This window comes from Bufo bufo, chromosome 3 (genome assembly GCF_905171765.1).
Source record: "Bufo bufo chromosome 3, aBufBuf1.1, whole genome shotgun sequence".
Lineage (NCBI taxonomy): Eukaryota > Metazoa > Chordata > Amphibia > Anura > Bufonidae > Bufo > Bufo bufo.
The window spans coordinates 246,737,584-246,755,957 of NC_053391.1; the positions used below are offsets into that span (position 1 = coordinate 246,737,584).

Sequence of the window (18,374 nt, forward strand, 5' to 3'; positions counted from 1 at the left end):
AAAGAGATAACAACAATTTAACATTGGTTTTGAAAAATAGCATAGTGTCCCACAGCCAAAACAAAACAAAAACCTCACTTTATCTACTTGCTCGCGCTGCAGCAGTCTCTTCTCTCTTCACTGAACGGGACCTGCCGAAGGTGCGCGATGACGTCACTGCACGCTGCCACATGGTTATATATCGCAGGTCCTTCTCAATGAAGAGAGAAGAGAGTGCCACACCGCAAGCAAGTGGATGAGGTGAGTTTTTTTTTTTAACCCCGAAATGTTAATCCCTAAATGGCCTCGGTAAAGTATACCCGTTTTTAACGGCCATTAGACGGGTGCACTCCTGTCAATTGGCCGTTAAAAACGGTCCCATTGATTTCAATGGGTCTGTCTGATCTTGAAAACTGCCAAAAATAGGACATGTCCTATTTTTGGACGGAAGCTATTCACTGGCTGTTAAAAGAACGGCCATATGAATAGCCCCATAGACTTTCATTGGTGCTAAAAATAAAATGGCCGTGTGACGGCCGTTATTTAGACCGCCGTCACACAATATCTGATCAGTCTGCCTCCCAGCAACCCCACTGATCAGCTGTTTGAAGAGACTGTGGCGCTCCAGTAAGTTCCGCAGCCTCTTCTTAGGCAGTGATGTCACATTCATCGGTCTAATGGCATACCGAGCACAGCTGCTATTCAGTGTACAGTACTGCGCTTTGTAAGCTGTGGAGAGCTGATCAATGGCAGTGACAGGTGTCGAAGCTCCACCTGCTATCCTGAGGATACGTCATCAATATTTTCCTCCTGGAAAACCCCTTTAAATGCTGTAAAATGCAAGTATAATACTTATTACTTTCCCACAGATGTAACGTGCAGGCGTAAGAATTCTTCACCTACAGCTCTTTACGCTCATTATGCCTGTAGGCCCATAGACCACATACTCTTTTTTTTGCATTTTCTCCAGATAAAAAGTTAGCAGCTCGTCCGTGCTGTGTGTATCTGTCTGCCACTTGTTCCTACGATGAACAATAGAATACCTGCTCTATAGCTGATGAACAATACAATACCAAGGATTGCTCTGTGGTCACCCCTGGCTTTTGGCTCTGTTGCTAGGCAACAAACAGCCTGAGCCCGAAGGATTCACTAATGAATAATTACAATAGGAAACACCGGATTTCACCTTAGATTACTTTTAAACGTATCAAATGTTTTCTGTTCAAACAATCTAAAACTAAAGATTTTTTTTTTTACACGGACCGCACATGGATGGTGTCTGTGTGTTGCTTGTTTCTCTCGCAGACCCATTCACTTGAATGGCAAGTCTTGAAAGAAATTGGACCAAAATAGAGCATACTGCAATCTTCTCTGTAAGAACCTATGGGAACAAAACAAATCACACGTGAATTGACCCACTGACTTGAATGTGTCAGAGTTCAGTCTGGGTCTACACGTGAACATCACTCATGTGAAAGAGCAGCTTTTATATCGTAAAGTTAGCTATTGTGTATTCATTAATATGTCATTTCTTCTTAAACCTGCAGCCTGCCGAGCCCCCCGTTCCAAGTAAAGAAGCCATGTGTGTCACCTCCCACCAGCTGGACTGATGACTGCTTATGTCCTGTTTTGGGATGGGGATCAAGTGTCCTTTGCATTCACACTGCTCCACTCTAAACTAGGATTTTTTTTTATCAGTGCACAGAGGGAGAGAGGGAGCAAGTAGGTGAGTGCTGGAGAGAGGGCAGGGAGGGGGCAGGATCCATAGGAAGGGCACTGAGCCAGGAGTAGAGGGACAACGCAATAGTTTAGAGATAGCTGGATACAATTTTCTGGGGAAAATCTGCTAGGAGTGCACGTCAAATTTACGGGTGTACACTCAATCTAATATTTATATAAAAATACACATTAGCGGAAAGATTATATCCCTATTTGCCAAACCTAAATTACAGAACACAAAAGTGGAAGAAGAATACTGAAGTTCAAATGTAAAAAAAAAAAAAGATTTGTAGAAGCAGATAAAATCAAAGTAGGTCTGAAACCAGAAGACTTCTCAGACAAGGTTATCTAGTTAGACTGAGAGGGCTGAAGGTAAAATCAATCCGCAGAGTCTGAAGATTGGCCACACAACCAATATCTGGGAAGTGGAGGCACTTTTTTTGGGACATTTGGACTTCATTCATCTGCTTTGGAAAACTGTGATCCAGGAACATGTCTACAGGAATGTCATCCTCAACAATGGACAGAGAAGGGGGCCACACGGGCTTTGCCTTCAAGGTAGAGCAAGAGAGTGGACAATATGAATGGTGTAGTCTTTATTCAGTGTGAATGATCTAGATAATGACATGTCACCCCTGATTCACTAGAATCCACTGACAGGTCTGCGCTGGAAACGACTGGAAGAGCCACTTGGATTCATTAAATTGCTGGAATGGGTAAGAAAAGTTATGTACACTATTGTCGGGTATTTTAGAAGTGTTTCCTAACCTGTTATCATAGCTAGATGCTGGTTGAAAGTGGCATCACAATCTAATGATACATTTAGGTCTGGCATTGAGTTCTTCATATACGTTATATTGAAATATTCATGTAAATGCACAATCCAAAACCTTTGGATCCTGAATGGCTGGGCTTTTCCTACCAGCACTTTTTAGAATAGCAACTACAATCAAATATGTCACTACTTTCCTTTCCATGTCGGCTTATATCATGACATATCTTGGATTGAAATGTTTTACGGACATCCACTGATATCATTCGGATTACATTCATACAGTTAAATTGTAGGTGGTAATGGCAACACAACCGTATCTCCGTCAGCCTTTGACAGCCTCAGCTGTTGCTGTATGTGGATGGTGACAATAACTCTGCCTGTATATTTCTGTCATTATAAGCCATGGTTGTTTAAGGAGTGCAACCTTCTTGAGATGGGATCCTCTATCACCTACTATTATTATTATTTTTTACTCTGTATGTATTAGTATTTCTTTTACACAATATTATATATTTCTACTCCCAGCCCCCAACTTGGATGGCTCTGTATGCCAATCACAAATAGCTGCTCTCACATTTCACTGCCGTTTAGGAATCTCTCCCAGTCAGTAACCTTTCTACCATCTCCATGCCCCACATGCTTGGGATCACTCAGCTCAGTGCCAAAGACTGTTCATATTTCAACCGTATATTTTGTCTTGTACACATATCTTTAACATCTAATAACTAGGATAAAATTGTTATTATGTAGATAATGATCTCAGTAGATGACTCAAATATATTAAATGATATAACGTCAAGGGCATAACAAGTAACCACGGGGCCCCCCAGCAAAATTTGGACCATGACCACTTTCAGCAACATTTTCTTAGATGCTTATGACTGGTCTCCCCAAAGGACAGGGCTAAGGCACACAATGATATTATAGTACAGGAATAATGCACGTAATGATGTCATAGTACAGGGATAATGTACACAGTGAAGTCATGGTATAGGGATAGTGCATACATTGATGTCACAATATTGGCATAATACACACAGTGATGCCCCAGTACCGGGATAATCTACAACACTGAAATTATGCAAACAGTGATTTCAGATGCAAATATAATGTACATATGATGTCACACAGAAGGGAAAATGCAAACAGCATAAGTAACCATCTAATATAGCCACACTAGAAGCCCCACTGTGAACATCCTAGGCCAACACAGCAGTACGAAATGGTGGTTCCAAGACACTAACGCAATCCAAGAGGCCTGTGCAGGGAAGTTTCATCTCAACACTTCTCAAAAAAGATGTGCAGCAGTGGATTCACATGTGTTCATTTGGTTGACTATGTAATAGGTGATGAATGTGTCATTATCCATGGTGGCTGTGCTTTTTTGTTCTCCTTTGCAATGCATAAATGTAAATGACTGTTTCTATAGATATATGAAATATAATTCTAATTCTTAAGATGGCCATGCACATTAGATGTACAGTAGCCTACCGTCTAATGTGTATGAAACGTTCGGCTTTTGTTTGTTCTGCATATGGCAGGTGAAAAAAAGGGCAGAGCATGCCCAATAGTATGTTCTCAAAGCCAAAATGTACGTGTATCAGCCGAAGGTATCGTAAATAACAATGCAAGTTGTAGGTGATTATGATTGTAGGCGTTATCTATCTAGTGTTTCATATCTGATGCATAAATAGAGGATACAGCCTCATATTCGTAGCATTATGGCTGTGTTCCCCTGAACTTGGTCAGGGGTTCCTCAGAGGACAGCAGCAGTATTACAGTAGAGATGGCAAACCCATTTCAACCTGCACAAAGGTGCTTGGTATGAGGGCAGGGAAATCAGTAAAAAAAATCTAGGCCGAAATAGAGTGTAGCCTAATAGATGCTTCACTCATCCCTCATTAAGCTTCTTTGAAATAGGAGTAGGGTTCCTTGAATGCAGAAACATTTTTCAAGAATCCTGCCCTGGTAATAACATGGGGAATAACGGTATTATGACATAATCTTCCTAAAATGAGTATGCTCTAAATCTTGCTGGGTATTATAGTATTGTTTCTATGATAGGGACCATTGTTGGCTGAAGTTGTGAACAGTGGTCTTTGAATGGTGGTGGTATGCTTAGCTTATGATGCAGTCATTAGTGGAGCCCACTTTTTCTTTTGACTGGTTATAATGATATGTTTTTCTTGCATAATCCATTTGTGAAAGACAGACACCTGTGGGTGCAGCCACACTATCAGATTTTCTGATGCAGTTTTGGAAGCCAAAACCAGGAGTGACATAAAAAAAGAGAAGTAGTATCTGTCCTTTTTTGACCCACTCCTCATTTTGGCTCTCAAAACTGCATCAGGAAACCTAACCCTATTAGCCACAGCTTAACAAATGTAGTAATTTCATATGAAAACATACAATATTTGGTTCCCATGAAAATATAATACAGCTTATGTAACTATATGGTCATATGTTAATGAATAATATTTAATATGTTTGATTCAGTTTGGTCACAAATACCTTTACACTTTGTGTATGGCTCTGACATCATGCAATAAATAAGTAATATGTTGTTCACTTTTTAGATGTCATGTTTTGTAATGCACACATTTCCTTTAAAGGGATTTTCCAGCTTCAAGCCTGATTTTAGCTAGAGCCAGGACACCATGGTACCTAAAGTAAAAATTGCAATAATCTATTCCCCTCTGCTCTGTTCTAGCACCAAGGGTCAAGCTTCTTCTGGTCTCCTGTGTGTAAACATCGGGATGTGGTCACGTGCGTTACTGCAGCCAATCCCTAGTGGTAGTGGTCTCCTGTGGCACATAACATGCCACTTGGGACACACCAACACTGAGGCCAGTGATTGGCTGCTGTAGAGCAGTTGATTCCATCCAAAAGTTTACATGCCAGGGACCAGAAGGACCATAACCTCGGCACTGGAATGGAGCGACAAGAAGCAGGTGAGTGCCTTTTTTTTCAGTTCTGTCTTGGCCCTAGTTAAAATGGGCATTGAAGCTGTAGAAACCTTTTAAGAACTCCGTTGTAAATCTACTGCTTATTTAACCTCCTGTCCTCCTTGTTTCTTCTTCTGACTCCCAGCTGTTTGCCATCTTGGCCTTTGGAACCTGTGGTTCTTTCATTGGAGAGACAGCAGTAGTCGTGATGTGTAAGGTTTCGGATACACAGACAGACACAGATCTAATATCTGTGCCCTTTTCTTACCCTTTCAGGTAATACCTTTGTATCTTCACTTGACTCTCTGCCATAGTAGAATTCCCAGAGCTTTTTTTCTGCCTTTTGTCCCTTTATTAATGAAGAGTATGTGATAATCCACTTAACAGTTTATGTATACACTCCAGTCATCCATAAGATTAAAACTACTGACAGGTGAAGTTAATAACATTTATTATCTTTTCTGTCAAGTAATAGGATGCGTTGATGGGTGGGAAGCAGGAAATATGGCCAAATGTCAGGATCTGAGTAGTTGTGACAAGGGTAAAATTGTGATGTCTAGAAGATGGGGTCTGACCCCTGTCCAACAGCAAAAGTGCACATGAACGTTGCACAATGAAGCAATGGACGAAGGTGGTCTTGCCTGCAGGATCACATTTTGTGTTACATCATGTGGATAGCCAGGTGCATGAGACGGGACGAGGATGCACTATGGGCAATGTTCCGCTTGGAAACGGTGGGCCCTGGCATCATATGTACTTTACTTTGATACCAACTACCTAAACACTGTTGCAGAACAAGTACACCCATTGATGGAGCTGATATTCTCAAATATCATGGCCTCTTTCAGCAGGATAATGTGCCCTGCCACACTGTAAAAATTGTTCAGGAATAGTTTAAAAAGCATGAGTAAAATTTGAAAGTGTTGACTTGGCCTACAGATTTAACGGAGGTCTGAAGTCTAATCCATGGATGTCCCATATTGCAACTTATAAGATTTGTCTTGGTTCCATATACTACAGGACACCTTCAGAAATCTTGTGTACTCCATGCCTCAATAGGGAAAATAGTTTTGCCAGTGTGTTGTGGTGCACCTACACAAGTTTCAATGTTATGGCTAATCAATGTTTTTTTCTACATAAAAAGTTGAATAACTTTGTACATATAATGTATTATTTGACGTATAATGATCCTAAATTACAGGCTGTGTTATAGTCCCAAGTTGTATTTCTACTGAGAGTTCTTAGTTCAGATATTTCTTTTATATCAGATAACTGTACAGCATCCTGGAAAAAGGAGAAAAAAGTGAGGACCCTATGGACATACAGTTGTGTTCAAAATTATTCAACCCCCACTGAAATTGAGTGTTTTGGCCAGTTTGACATTGATTTTGATCATTTCACTCATCTTGTTTACAATTGAATCAAAGAGGCACTTGTAAGTCAGACGAATATAACATAACATTTATAATGAAATAACCACAAATGTCTTTGCTCACATCATTATCAGTTTTATTCAACCCCCAAGTGACATTCAATCTTAGTACTTAGTACAACATCCTTTTCCAGTTATAACAGCTTTTAAACGTGAAGCATAGCTTGACACAAGTGTCTTGCAGCGATCTACGGGTATCTTCGCCCATTCTTCATGGGCAAAAGCCTCCAGTTCAGTCACATTCTTAGGCTTGCGCGCTGCAACTGCTTTCTTTAAGTCCCACCAGAGGTTCTCAATCGGATTTAAGTCTGGTGACTGCGATGGCCACTTCAAAATGTTCCAGCCTTTAATCTGCAACCATGCTCTAGTGGACTTGGAGGTATGCTTGGGAACATTGTCCTGTTGAAAGGTCCAACGTCTTCCAAGCCTCAGGTTTGTGACGGACTGCATCACATTTTCATCCAATATCTCCTGGTACTGAAGAGAATTCATGGTACCTTGCACACGCTGAAGCTTCCCTGTACCTGTAGAAGCAAAACAGCCCCAAAGCATGATTGACCCCCCGCCATGCTTCACAGTAGGCAAGGTGTTCTTTTCTTCATAGGCCTTGTTCTTCCTCCTCCAAACATAGCGTTGATCCATGGGCCCAAACAGTTCTAATTTTGTTGCATCAGTCCACAGAACACTATCCCAAAACTTTTGTGGTTTGTCCACATGACTTTTGGCATACTGCAGTCGACTCTTCTTATTCTTTGGAGACAGCTAGGGGGTGCGCCTGGGAGTTCTGGCATGGAGGCCTTCATTACGCAGTGTGCGCCTTATTGTCTGAGCTGAAACTTCAGTACCCACATCTGACAAATCTTTTTTCAGTTCCTCAGCAGTCACACGGGGACTTTTCTCCACTTTGCGCTTCAGGTAGCGCACAGCAGTCAAAGTCAGTATCTTCTTTCTGCCACAACCAGGTAGCGTTTCAACAGTGCCCTTTGCCTTGAATTTGCGAATGATGCTTCCTATGGTGTCTCTTGGTATGTTTAACATCTTTGCAATCTTCTTATAGCCATTGCCCTTCCTGTGAAGAGAAATCACCTCTTCTCTTGTCTTCCTGGACCATTCTCTTGACTTCACCATGTTTGTAAACACACCAGTAAATGTCTAGAAGGAGCTGAGTATCACAGTCCTTTTAAATCTGCCTAATTGGTGCTTATTATGCTTGATTGCTGCTCCTTGACATCCACAGGTGTTTTCAATACCTGATCGAAAACACTTGAATGAACCTCTGTTCTTAAGAGTGGTAGTCTTTAAGGGGTTGAATAATTGTGTCAATGAAGAAATCACAAAAAAAACATTTAATACTGTATTACAAAAACAATTGATGTTATTTTAGTTGCATTTGGTTCTTTAAAAAGTCCTTGTAAGATTTCATTCTTAACACAATTACAAATGTACACTAAATTCCCTAAAACCCTTTACAGCATTGGGGGTTGAATAATTTTGAACACAACTGTAGCACAGAGTCTGTACAGTGACACAGAGTACGCATCACTCTGTATTACAGAGCTACAGTGGTCCAGCATGTGATGCATGTACCAGGGAGCTGTTCTTCCCTAAAGCACTGCTTCTTGGGTAGAATATCTCTGTATGTGCTGTAAAAAGGCATCCAATGGAGCACTCTACAATTGTTTCCAGTCAGATTAGTATTCAATAAAAAATAAAAAATCTGTTTGTATGGAATCAGGTGAACAGAGATACTGCAAAGGTCCCATGCACTTCTATGTGTGCTCTTTTATGGCTCCATGCAAAATGGAGCCATAATATATCTCTATTGATGAGGCTTAAAGGCTATGTACACCTTGGGGGGCATTTTTTTTTTAACTATTATTGCATTTATTTTGAGCTAAAAATCTTTTTTTCAATTGGTCTTTATTAAAAATATGGAGTCCTATTTTCTGTACATAGCTTAGATGCTCTAGAAGCAGACTTCGGTTTTTCTCTCTTTTCCGTCAGTTGGTTAACTGACGGGCTCCTTATCTCTGCTCTCTGACATTATAAACACTCATTATAGCTCAGTTCTTATCTTACTGATAAGAATGTGGCTTAAATATTTGTTTATGACCTCTTAGTAGTTTAGAGATAAGTTTTTATTTTATTTTATGTAAAATATCATGTTATGTAAATTCCCACTCTCATGAATAAAAAAAAGTAACCCTCGGGAAATACGGTATGTGGAGCTACAATTATAGACAAACATTCTAATTAAACTGATAACACACAAATAGTTGTACAGTTCATTTATTTTATTCAGCACACTGAGTAAACAACCACTGTGCAGGGAGTAAAAGTAAGTGAACCCTTGAATTTATAACTCCCTTTAGTAAAAATGAATCCCACCAATTGTTTCCAATAGCTGCAAATACGATATGCACAATGTCGGGTGGAATTTTAGACCACTGCTCCCTACAAATGTGTTTCAGTTCATCAATATGTCTGGGATGTCTTGCACGCACAGCTCTCTTCAAGACATGTCACAGTATCTTGATCGGGTTAAGGCCATTCCAAAACAAAAATCTTTTCAATGATTATTTGACTGAATTACTTGTGTGTCTTGGGTCATTGTCTTGTTGCATCGCCCAATATCTCTTCAGCTTGAGAACATGGACTGCTATACTTACATTCTCCTGTAAAATGTTCTGGTACATTTTCGAAGTCAGTGTTCCCTTAAGGATTGCAGAGCATCCAGGCCCTGAGGTAGTAATGAGGCCTCAAAACATGATGCTCCCTCCACCATTCTTCACAGTTGGTATAAGGTTTAGTTGTTGGTATGCAGTGTATACTGCAAGAATGCAGTCTTTTTCAGGGCTGCCATAAGGAATTTCAGGGCCCCATACAGGCAAACCCTGCACTTTTTCTTTTAACATGAAATAGTAAAACTGTATAGTAGCTTTTTAGTACTTTTATAACAGTGTCATTCTGTAGTGTAGTAGTAAAATTGCTGCCTACCATACAGAAAGGTCTGGGCTGGGGTTCAATTCCCACTTGTAAAATAATTTCTTTAGTAGAGGTTAATAAAAAATGTTACTTTTACTTTCCAGCTTTCCATTTATGGTAGAAGAAAAGCTGGAAAGTAAAAGTTAAATTTTTCTGCAGTAGTTAATTTTACTAAAAAAAATAATGGAACACAACATATCACAAAACAGCAACACATTATTTATGATGATCGGTAAATAGTGTCAATAAAAATATCACAATTTCGTATTCAGTAATACTATTTACACTATTTATTTAATATTATGACTGTAAAGAAAACAGTAATACTATTTAGTAGCCTTTTAGCCCTTTAACCCTTCCGTTTTTGCATTTTCATTTTTCTTTCCTATCTTCCTTGAGCCATAACCTAGTCATATTTCTGTTCACATAGCTATTTGAGGGCCTACTTTTTGCAGGGCAAGTTGTACTTTCTAATGCTACCATTAATTATGGCATACAATGTAGTGGAAAGCAGTAAAAAAATTCCAAATGGATGAATTTGAAAAAAAAACGCAATTCCTCCACCGTTTTACGGGTTATGTTCCCACTGCATTTTGTTTGTGGCAGAACTGACCCATGCCCTTCATTCTCTGGGTCAGTAAGATTACCACGATGCCCCATATGTATAGGTTTTATAGCTCTAAATAGTGTAAAAATAAAATTAAACTTTGAAAAAAGAAAAATTTACATCACCATATTCTGACCCCCATAACTTTTTTATACTTATGTCTACTGAGCTGTGTAGGGGCTCATTTTTTGCTGGACACGCTGTAGTTTTTATTGATACCATTTTGGAGTGTGTGTGACTTTTTGATCACATTTTATTACATCTTTTTGGGTAAGAGAAGCAATGAAAAAATTGCAAATCTGAAATTTTTACCCTTTTTTCCGTTACGCCATTCTCCGTATTTGAATTTTTTAAAAATATTTTAATAGTATGGGCGTTTTCGGTCGCGGTAATGTCCATGATGATGACCCGTGATTTATTGTTATTTCAGGTATTTATTTTTTTATTATACGGAAAGGGGGGTGATTGAAATTTCTTTAACATTCAACATTAAAAAAAAAAAATTTATATTATTTTGAAGCTGATATATGAGCCTATAAATTCATTTTTTTTTTATTTTTCATTTTGTACAATCGGGGATTTTTAAAATGAGTTTGTGACTGTCAATTGCTCATGTCTTATGTTGGCTTGCCATCTGGTGGCCAAAATAAGAATTGCAGCATGAATACTATCAACCTCTTCAGCGAGTCTGATAGTATTCAGAGCAACTACCGACAGTCCATTGGCCGCTAGAGGTGTCGGTAGGAAGCCTGGAAGCGCGAGCTTCTGGGTTTTTGCGCATTTAGATGCCGTGATCTCAATTGATCATGGCAGCTAAATCCCTTAATTACCGGTATCGGCATTATTGCCGGTCACGGTAATTAGCCGCAGGTCTCTGCTGTTTGAATCAGCAGAGACCTGCCGGCCATGACGCCCACTGCACGTGCGAGCAGGCAGCATGTTCGCACATCATTTCAGATAATCAAGCACAGAAAATCCTTCCTTTATAACAGTGCAGTTCTATGGTATAGCGGTAAATCTGCTGCCTGCCCTACAGAAGGTCTAGGGTTCAATTCCAAACAGAGACCTGTAAAATAATTTCTTTAGTAAATATCTTTTTTGGGAGAGGGTCCCCATACCAACCCAACCCACACGGCATCATTAGTATTCACTGCAGTGAAATGAATTCTTATGAGACTGACCATGTCACAGACCCTAGGTGGCCGGGCCTCTGTCTGCAGTAACGCAAGTACTGCCCTGATGGTGGACCTTTTTCCACCAAACATAGCATTGTAAGTTTGTGGTAAAAAAAAAATTCCACTTTTGTCTTATCTATCTATATAGAACATTGTACCAGAACCATTTTTGAACATTCAGGTGGTCTAGGTTAAACTTGAGACAGGCCGCACAGTTTTATTTTTTATTTTTATAGCAACAGTTTACATTTTTATAGCAACCGCTTTACGGGTTATGTTCCCACTGCATTTTGTTTGTGGCAGAACTGACCCATGCCCTTCATTCTCTGGGTCAGTACGATTACCACGATGCCCCATATGTATAGGATTTATAGCTCTAAATAGTGTAAAAATAAAATAAAACTTAAAAAAAAAAATTTTTTACATCACCATATTCTGACCCCCATAACTTTTTTATACTTATGTCTACTGAGCTGTGTAGGGGCTAATTTTTTGCTGGACACGCTGTAGTTTTTATTGATACCATTTTGGAGTGTGTGTGACTTTTTGATCACATTTTATTACATCTTTTTGGGTAAGAGAAGCAATGAAAAAATTGCAAATCTGCCATTTTTACCCTTTTTTCCGTTACGCCATTCTCCGTATTTGAATTTTTTAAAAATATTTTAATAGTATGGGCGTTTTCGGTCGCGGTAATACCCATGATGATGACCCGTGATTTATTGTTATTTCAGGTATTTATTTTTTTATTATACGGAAAGGGGGGTGATTGAAACTTCTTTAACATTTAACATTTAAAAAAATTATTTTTTTATTATTTTGAAGCTAATATTTGAGCCTATAAATTCAGAAGGTCTAGGGTTCAATTCCAAACAGAGACCTGTAAAATAATTTCTTTTGTAAATATCTGTGTTGGGAGAGGGTCCCCATACCAACCCAACCCACACAGCATCATTAGTATTCACTGCAGTGAAATGAATTCTTATGAGACTGACCATGTCACAGACCCTAGGTGGCCGGGCCTCTGTCTGCAGTAACGCAAGTACTGCCCTGATGGTGGACCTTTTTCCACCAAACATAGCATTGTAAATTTGTGGTAAAAAAAAAAATCCACTTTTGTCTTATCTATCTATATAGAACATTGTACCAGAACCATTTTTGAACATTTAGGTGGTCTAGGTTAAACTTGAGACAGGCCGCACAGTTTTATTTTTTATTTTTATAGCAAGAGTTACAGTTACTTCTGTCATTTACTTATCTGCCTCTCTGTTGCGGCATAGCTGGAGTCATTCTGTCAGTCAGAGTACAGTCACACAACCGCTTGTGTTCCGTATGTCTTCTGTTTTTTACTGTCCGCAAAAAAACTGAAGGAAAAAAAAAGAGAGAGAGAAAAAATAAAAGAATTGTTAAGGCCTTCAATAAAACGGTAACACATCCGCAAAAGACGGATGACATACGGAAACCATTCCGTATGTCATCGGCAATTTGCGGATCCATTGACTTGAATGGGGCTGCGGACTGATCTGTGCGGACAATAGTAGTACAAGCTTCATATTTTTGCAGACTAGAAATGTGGAAGCACGGATGCGGACAATATACTGAACGTTGTCCGCACATTTTATTCACCCATAGGAATTAATGGATCCGCATCTATTCCGCAAAATGCGGAACGGATGGGGATCGGGCGAGGATAAAATATATGGTCGTGTGAATGTACCCTCAGGTTGATTGGCCTATCAGGGAGCAGGGACGCCGGGCCAATCAGGCTTGCCTGTAACTGTTACTGCCAATTATATTCTGGTATTGACCCTTCCTGTTATTTGACTCATGATTGTATCCTGTTTTGGCTCTGACATTTTACCTTCTGATTCTGTCTTTGTCTGCTGGTATTTGCACCTCTTTTTCTTCAGGTCCCTGTACTTATTTACTGTAAGTTAGGAACCATCAACCGTCATTTAGGATGGAACGTCCAAGTAGGTAGGGAAAGTGGTGTGGGTGGAAGTACAAGGCTGCAGTATTCCCTATCTTATATGATACCTTCTTGGTGTCCTTCTATGAACACCATTCTTGTCTAGTGGATTTGTAATAATGAACATATGAACAGAGATTTTTGCAGTTTGCAGGTCTTTTGCTGGTACCCTTAGGCCTCTTTCACACAGGCGTCCCGGCTTTTCTCCGGATGCATTGTATGTGCATTGCGGGATACCCGCGCGAGAAGGCAGTTTTGACTGCGATTGCGTTCCGATGTTCAGTTTATTTCTGCGCGAGTGCAATCCGTTTTGCACGCACGTGATAAAAAACTGAATGTGTGAACCTGGACTTTTTCACTGAAGTTCGGGTTTGGGTTAGGTGTTCTATTAATTTTATTATTTTCCCTTATTACATGGTTATAAGGGAAAATAATAGCATTCTTAATACAGAATGCATAGTAAAATGTGGCTTGAGGGGTTAAAAAACCACCTCATCCTCTTGTTTGCGCAGTCGGCATGTCTTCTTTCTTCTTCTTTCAGGACCTGCAAAAGGACCTTTGATGATGTAATTGCGCTCTCCACGTGGTGAGTGTGGTGATGTCAGCGTAGGTCCTGCTGAATGAAGATAGAAGGCAGTTTACCCCTATGCAGCAGAATGGTATCAGTCCTGTGTAATGTATCCATGACCTAAGTGAAACATGGCATCAGTCATGTGACACTCTTCACATCGTATAATCCCTGACATTCAGTAAGCAATAGTGTTACATGAAATACATGTGCTGGGTCTGCACACAGGACACATTCATGTGATAAGTAAATAGGACTAGTGCTGGAATAATGATTTTATTGTGGTTATTATAGTAACTACATTACTATGTGTATTTACATGGCAGTCTACCTCTAGCTGATGGTGATGTTGTAAAATGGCTGCCTGTCTCTAGGTGATGTTCTACACAGATCTGCTTGTACACAAACATTGACAGACATGATGAGATGCTGCTGCAGTTACTAATAGTGTATACACTGTACATGTTCTACTCCCCAATACACTACTACGCACCTTATATACCTGGGCAGCTAACTGAAAGTCAGGTCACGATACTAGCTCTGCTATGGATGCATTTTACAGGACTAAAGAGGTTAGTGTATGGATATAATAAAGGTCTGTAAGCAAAATTTTAAATTGATGTATATTAGAAAATTGTTCAACATCCTATTCTCTACATAAATGTAATAATTAAAACTGGATTCTGGGCTTTGAAGTCAAGGAGGCAGGCCTATCAGGGATTGACAGCTATCTGTATGTACTGAGCAGTCATAGAGGGAAGGCTGTCAATCACTGATAGGACCGCATACTTGACTCCAAAGCCCAGAAATAGCATTGATATATAAATGAATGCATTATAAGTTATACTGAATATTTTCCATAAAACTATGTATCAATAAGCTCAGCTCCTCTTGTTCTATAACATGCTACCTGTAGCTTACATTGTATTTTCATGGTAACAGATACCCTATAATTGAAGTACTTTTAGCCAATTAGCTCTTGGAGAAGCTATTAAATGGGTTTTCCCGGGATTTTAATATTGATGACTTATCCTCAGGATAGGTCATCAAAATCAGATTGGTGGGGGTCCAACACCCAGCACCTCCACCTACCATTTCTTTGAAGAGAAGGCCACGCTATGTGCGAGCGCAGAATCCCCTTCACGGTTTACCTGCTCGCTGTTGACAGTGCAGCTGTGAACAGACGTAATTAATTACATTCATTTCAAAGGGACAGCTCGTTCCTACTCAAGTGTATAGAAAGAAGTCGTCCCATTGAAATTAATGGTATGGAGAGCGGCCTTCTTTATATCCAGCTGATCGGCAGGGGTGCCAGGTGTCAGACGCCCAACGATCTGATATTGATGACCTATCTTGAGGATAGGTCATCAATATTAAAATAATGGAAAAACCCTTTAAGAGGTTCACTTATTTTGTGCCCATTTTTTTGTAATAAAGACAGAAATCCAGGTAACTCAAAAACATTTATTTACTTTTCTTGCAACAATATATGTTTTTATTTATTTTTTGTTCTGTCCAAGCTCCCCCTAGTAAGGATCAGGAATTCTGTACCAAAATAACAGGGTGGATATTCACTGTAAAACAGAACTTTGAGATTTTCCTCATGCTCTCAAAATTTCTTTGATACACTTAACTAAAGTAATACATTGCACTCTACAAGGTGTAGGTACTTTATAAAATCACATTTTAGAGGGTTTTTCAACATTTTAATACTGATGACCTATCCTCTGATCAGCTGATCCCGCCAAACAGCTGTTTGAGTAGGCACCGGCGCTCCTGTGAGTGCCACGTTCTTCTCACAGCTTACCAAGAACAGTGCCGTACATTATATAGCAGCTATGCTTGGTATCACATTCAACGCCATTCACTTTAACCCCTTAGGGACCGGGCTCATTTTCACCTTAAAGGGAACCTGTCACCAGGATTTTGTGCATAGAGCTGGGGACATGGGCTGCTAGATGGCCGCTAGCACATCTGCAATACCCAGTCCCCACAGCTCTCTGTGCTTTTATTGTGTTAAAAAACCGTTTTGATCCATATGCAAATGAACCTGATATGAGTCCTGTGTCCGGAGATGAGTCCAATTTTCTGAGCCCAGCACCGCCCCGCCCCGCGTCCTCCGAATCTCCTCCTTGCTGGCTGACGTCACAGAGCTGGAGCGCCGAAATCTCGCGATGCGCTAGCAAGCGCATGCATAGTTCGTTTCTAGGCTGATGCCAGCACAGGGAATGAACATGATGCCGACACTGCGCATGCGCTAGCTCGCGCATCGCGAGATTTCGGCGCTCCAGCTCTGTGACGTCAGCCAGCAAGGAGGAGATTCGGAGGACGCGGGGCGGTGCTGCGCTCAGAAAATTGGACTCATCTCCGGACACAGGACTCATATCAGTTTCATTTGCATATGGATCAAGACGGTTTTTTAACACAATAAAAGCACAGAGAGCTATGGAGACTGGGTATTGCAGATGTGCTAGCGGCCATCTAGCAGCCCATGTCCCCAGCTCTATGCACAAAATCCTGGTGACAGGTTCCCTTTAAGGACCAGGCCATTTTTTGCAAATCTGACCAGTGTCACTTTATGTGGGGATAACTTTAAAACGCTTTGACTTATCCAGGCCATTCTGAGATTGTTTTTTCGCCACACATTGTACTCCATGACACTGGTAAAATGAAGTGAAAAAAAAAATCATTTTTATTTATAAAAAAATACAAAATTTACGAAAAATTTGGAAAAATTAGCAAATTTTTAAGTTTCAATTTCTCTACTTCTATAATACATAGTAATACCTCCAGAAATAGTTATTACTTTACATTCCCCATATGTCTACTTCATGTTTGGATCATTTTGGGAATTATATTTTATTTTTTGGGGGTGTTACAAGGCTTTGAAGTTTAGAAGCAAATCTTGAAATTTTTCAGAAATTTTCAAAATCCACTTTTTAAGGACCAGTTTAGATCTGAAGTCACTTTGTGAGGCTTAGATAATAGAAACCACCCAAAATTGACCCCATTCTAGAAACTACACCCCTCAAGATATTCAAAACTGATTTTACAAACATTGTTAACCCTTTAGGTGTTCCGTAATAATTAATGGAAAATAGAGATACAATTTAAAAATTTCACTTTTTTGGCAGATTTTCCATTTATTAATTTTTTTCCAGTTACAAAGCAAGGGTTAACAGCCAAACAAAACTCAATATTTATGGCTCTGATTCTGTAGTTTGCAAAAACACCCCATATGTGGTCGTAAACTGCTGTATGGGCACATGGCATACGGTTTTTGGAAGGCAGATTTCGCTGGACTGGTTTTTTGACACCGTGTCCCATTTGAAGCCCCCCTCATGCACCCCTAGAGTAGAAACTCCAAAAAAGTGACCCCATTTTAGAAACTACGCGATAGGGTGGCAGTTTTGTTGGTACTAGTTTAGGGTACATATGATTTTTGGTTGCTCTATATTACACTTTTTGTGAGGCAAGGTAACAAGAAATAGCTGTTTTGGCACCTTTTTTTTAATTTACAACATTCATCTGACAGTTTAGATCATGTGGTATTTTTATAGAGCAGGTTGTCACGGACACCGAGATACCTAATATGTATACAATTTTTTTATTTATGTAAGTTTTACACAATGATTTCATTTTTGAAACAAAAAAAATCATATTTTAGTGTCTCCATAGTCTGAGAGCCATAGTTTTTTCAGTTTTTCACTATTTTGGGGTGCGTATGACTTTTTGAACGCTTGCTATTACACTTTTTGTGATGTAAGGTGACCAAAAATAGCTTTTTTTACACTTTTTTTTTTTACGGTATTCACCCGAGGGGTTAGGTCATGTGATATTTTTATAGAGCATGGTATTACGGATGCGGCGATACCTAATATGTATACAATTTTTTTTATTTATGTACGGTAAGTTTTACACAATGATTTGATTTTTTAAACCAAAAAAATAATGTTTTAGTGTTTCCATAGTCTGAGAGCCATAGTTTTTTCAGTTTTTGAGCGATTATCTTGGGTAGGGTATGATTTTTTGCGGGATGAGATGATGGTTTGATTGGCCCAATTTTGGGGTGCGTATGACTTTTTGATCGCTTGCTATTACACTTTTTGTGATGTAAGGTGACAAAAATGGCCTTTTTTACACCATTTTTTTTTTTTTTTTTTACGGTGTTCATCTGAGGGGTTAGGTCATGTGATATTTTTATAGAGCAGGTTATTACA

General features: G+C 39.5%; 1 protein-coding gene across 1 annotated transcript in view; it reads left to right on the plus strand.

The window, feature by feature from the left end:
• The first annotated feature begins 1,672 nt into the window (after positions 1-1,672).
• The window catches only part of SYPL2 (synaptophysin like 2), a 40,477-nt gene continuing 23,775 nt past the window's right edge, over positions 1,673-18,374 (plus strand). The window contains exons 1-3 of the mRNA XM_040424074.1: positions 1,673-2,256; positions 2,346-2,414; positions 5,564-5,694. Coding sequence (XP_040280008.1) covers positions 2,191-2,256; positions 2,346-2,414; positions 5,564-5,694 — 266 coding nt within the window. The 5' untranslated portion in view covers positions 1,673-2,190. The remainder of the gene's footprint in view (positions 2,257-2,345; positions 2,415-5,563; positions 5,695-18,374) is intronic.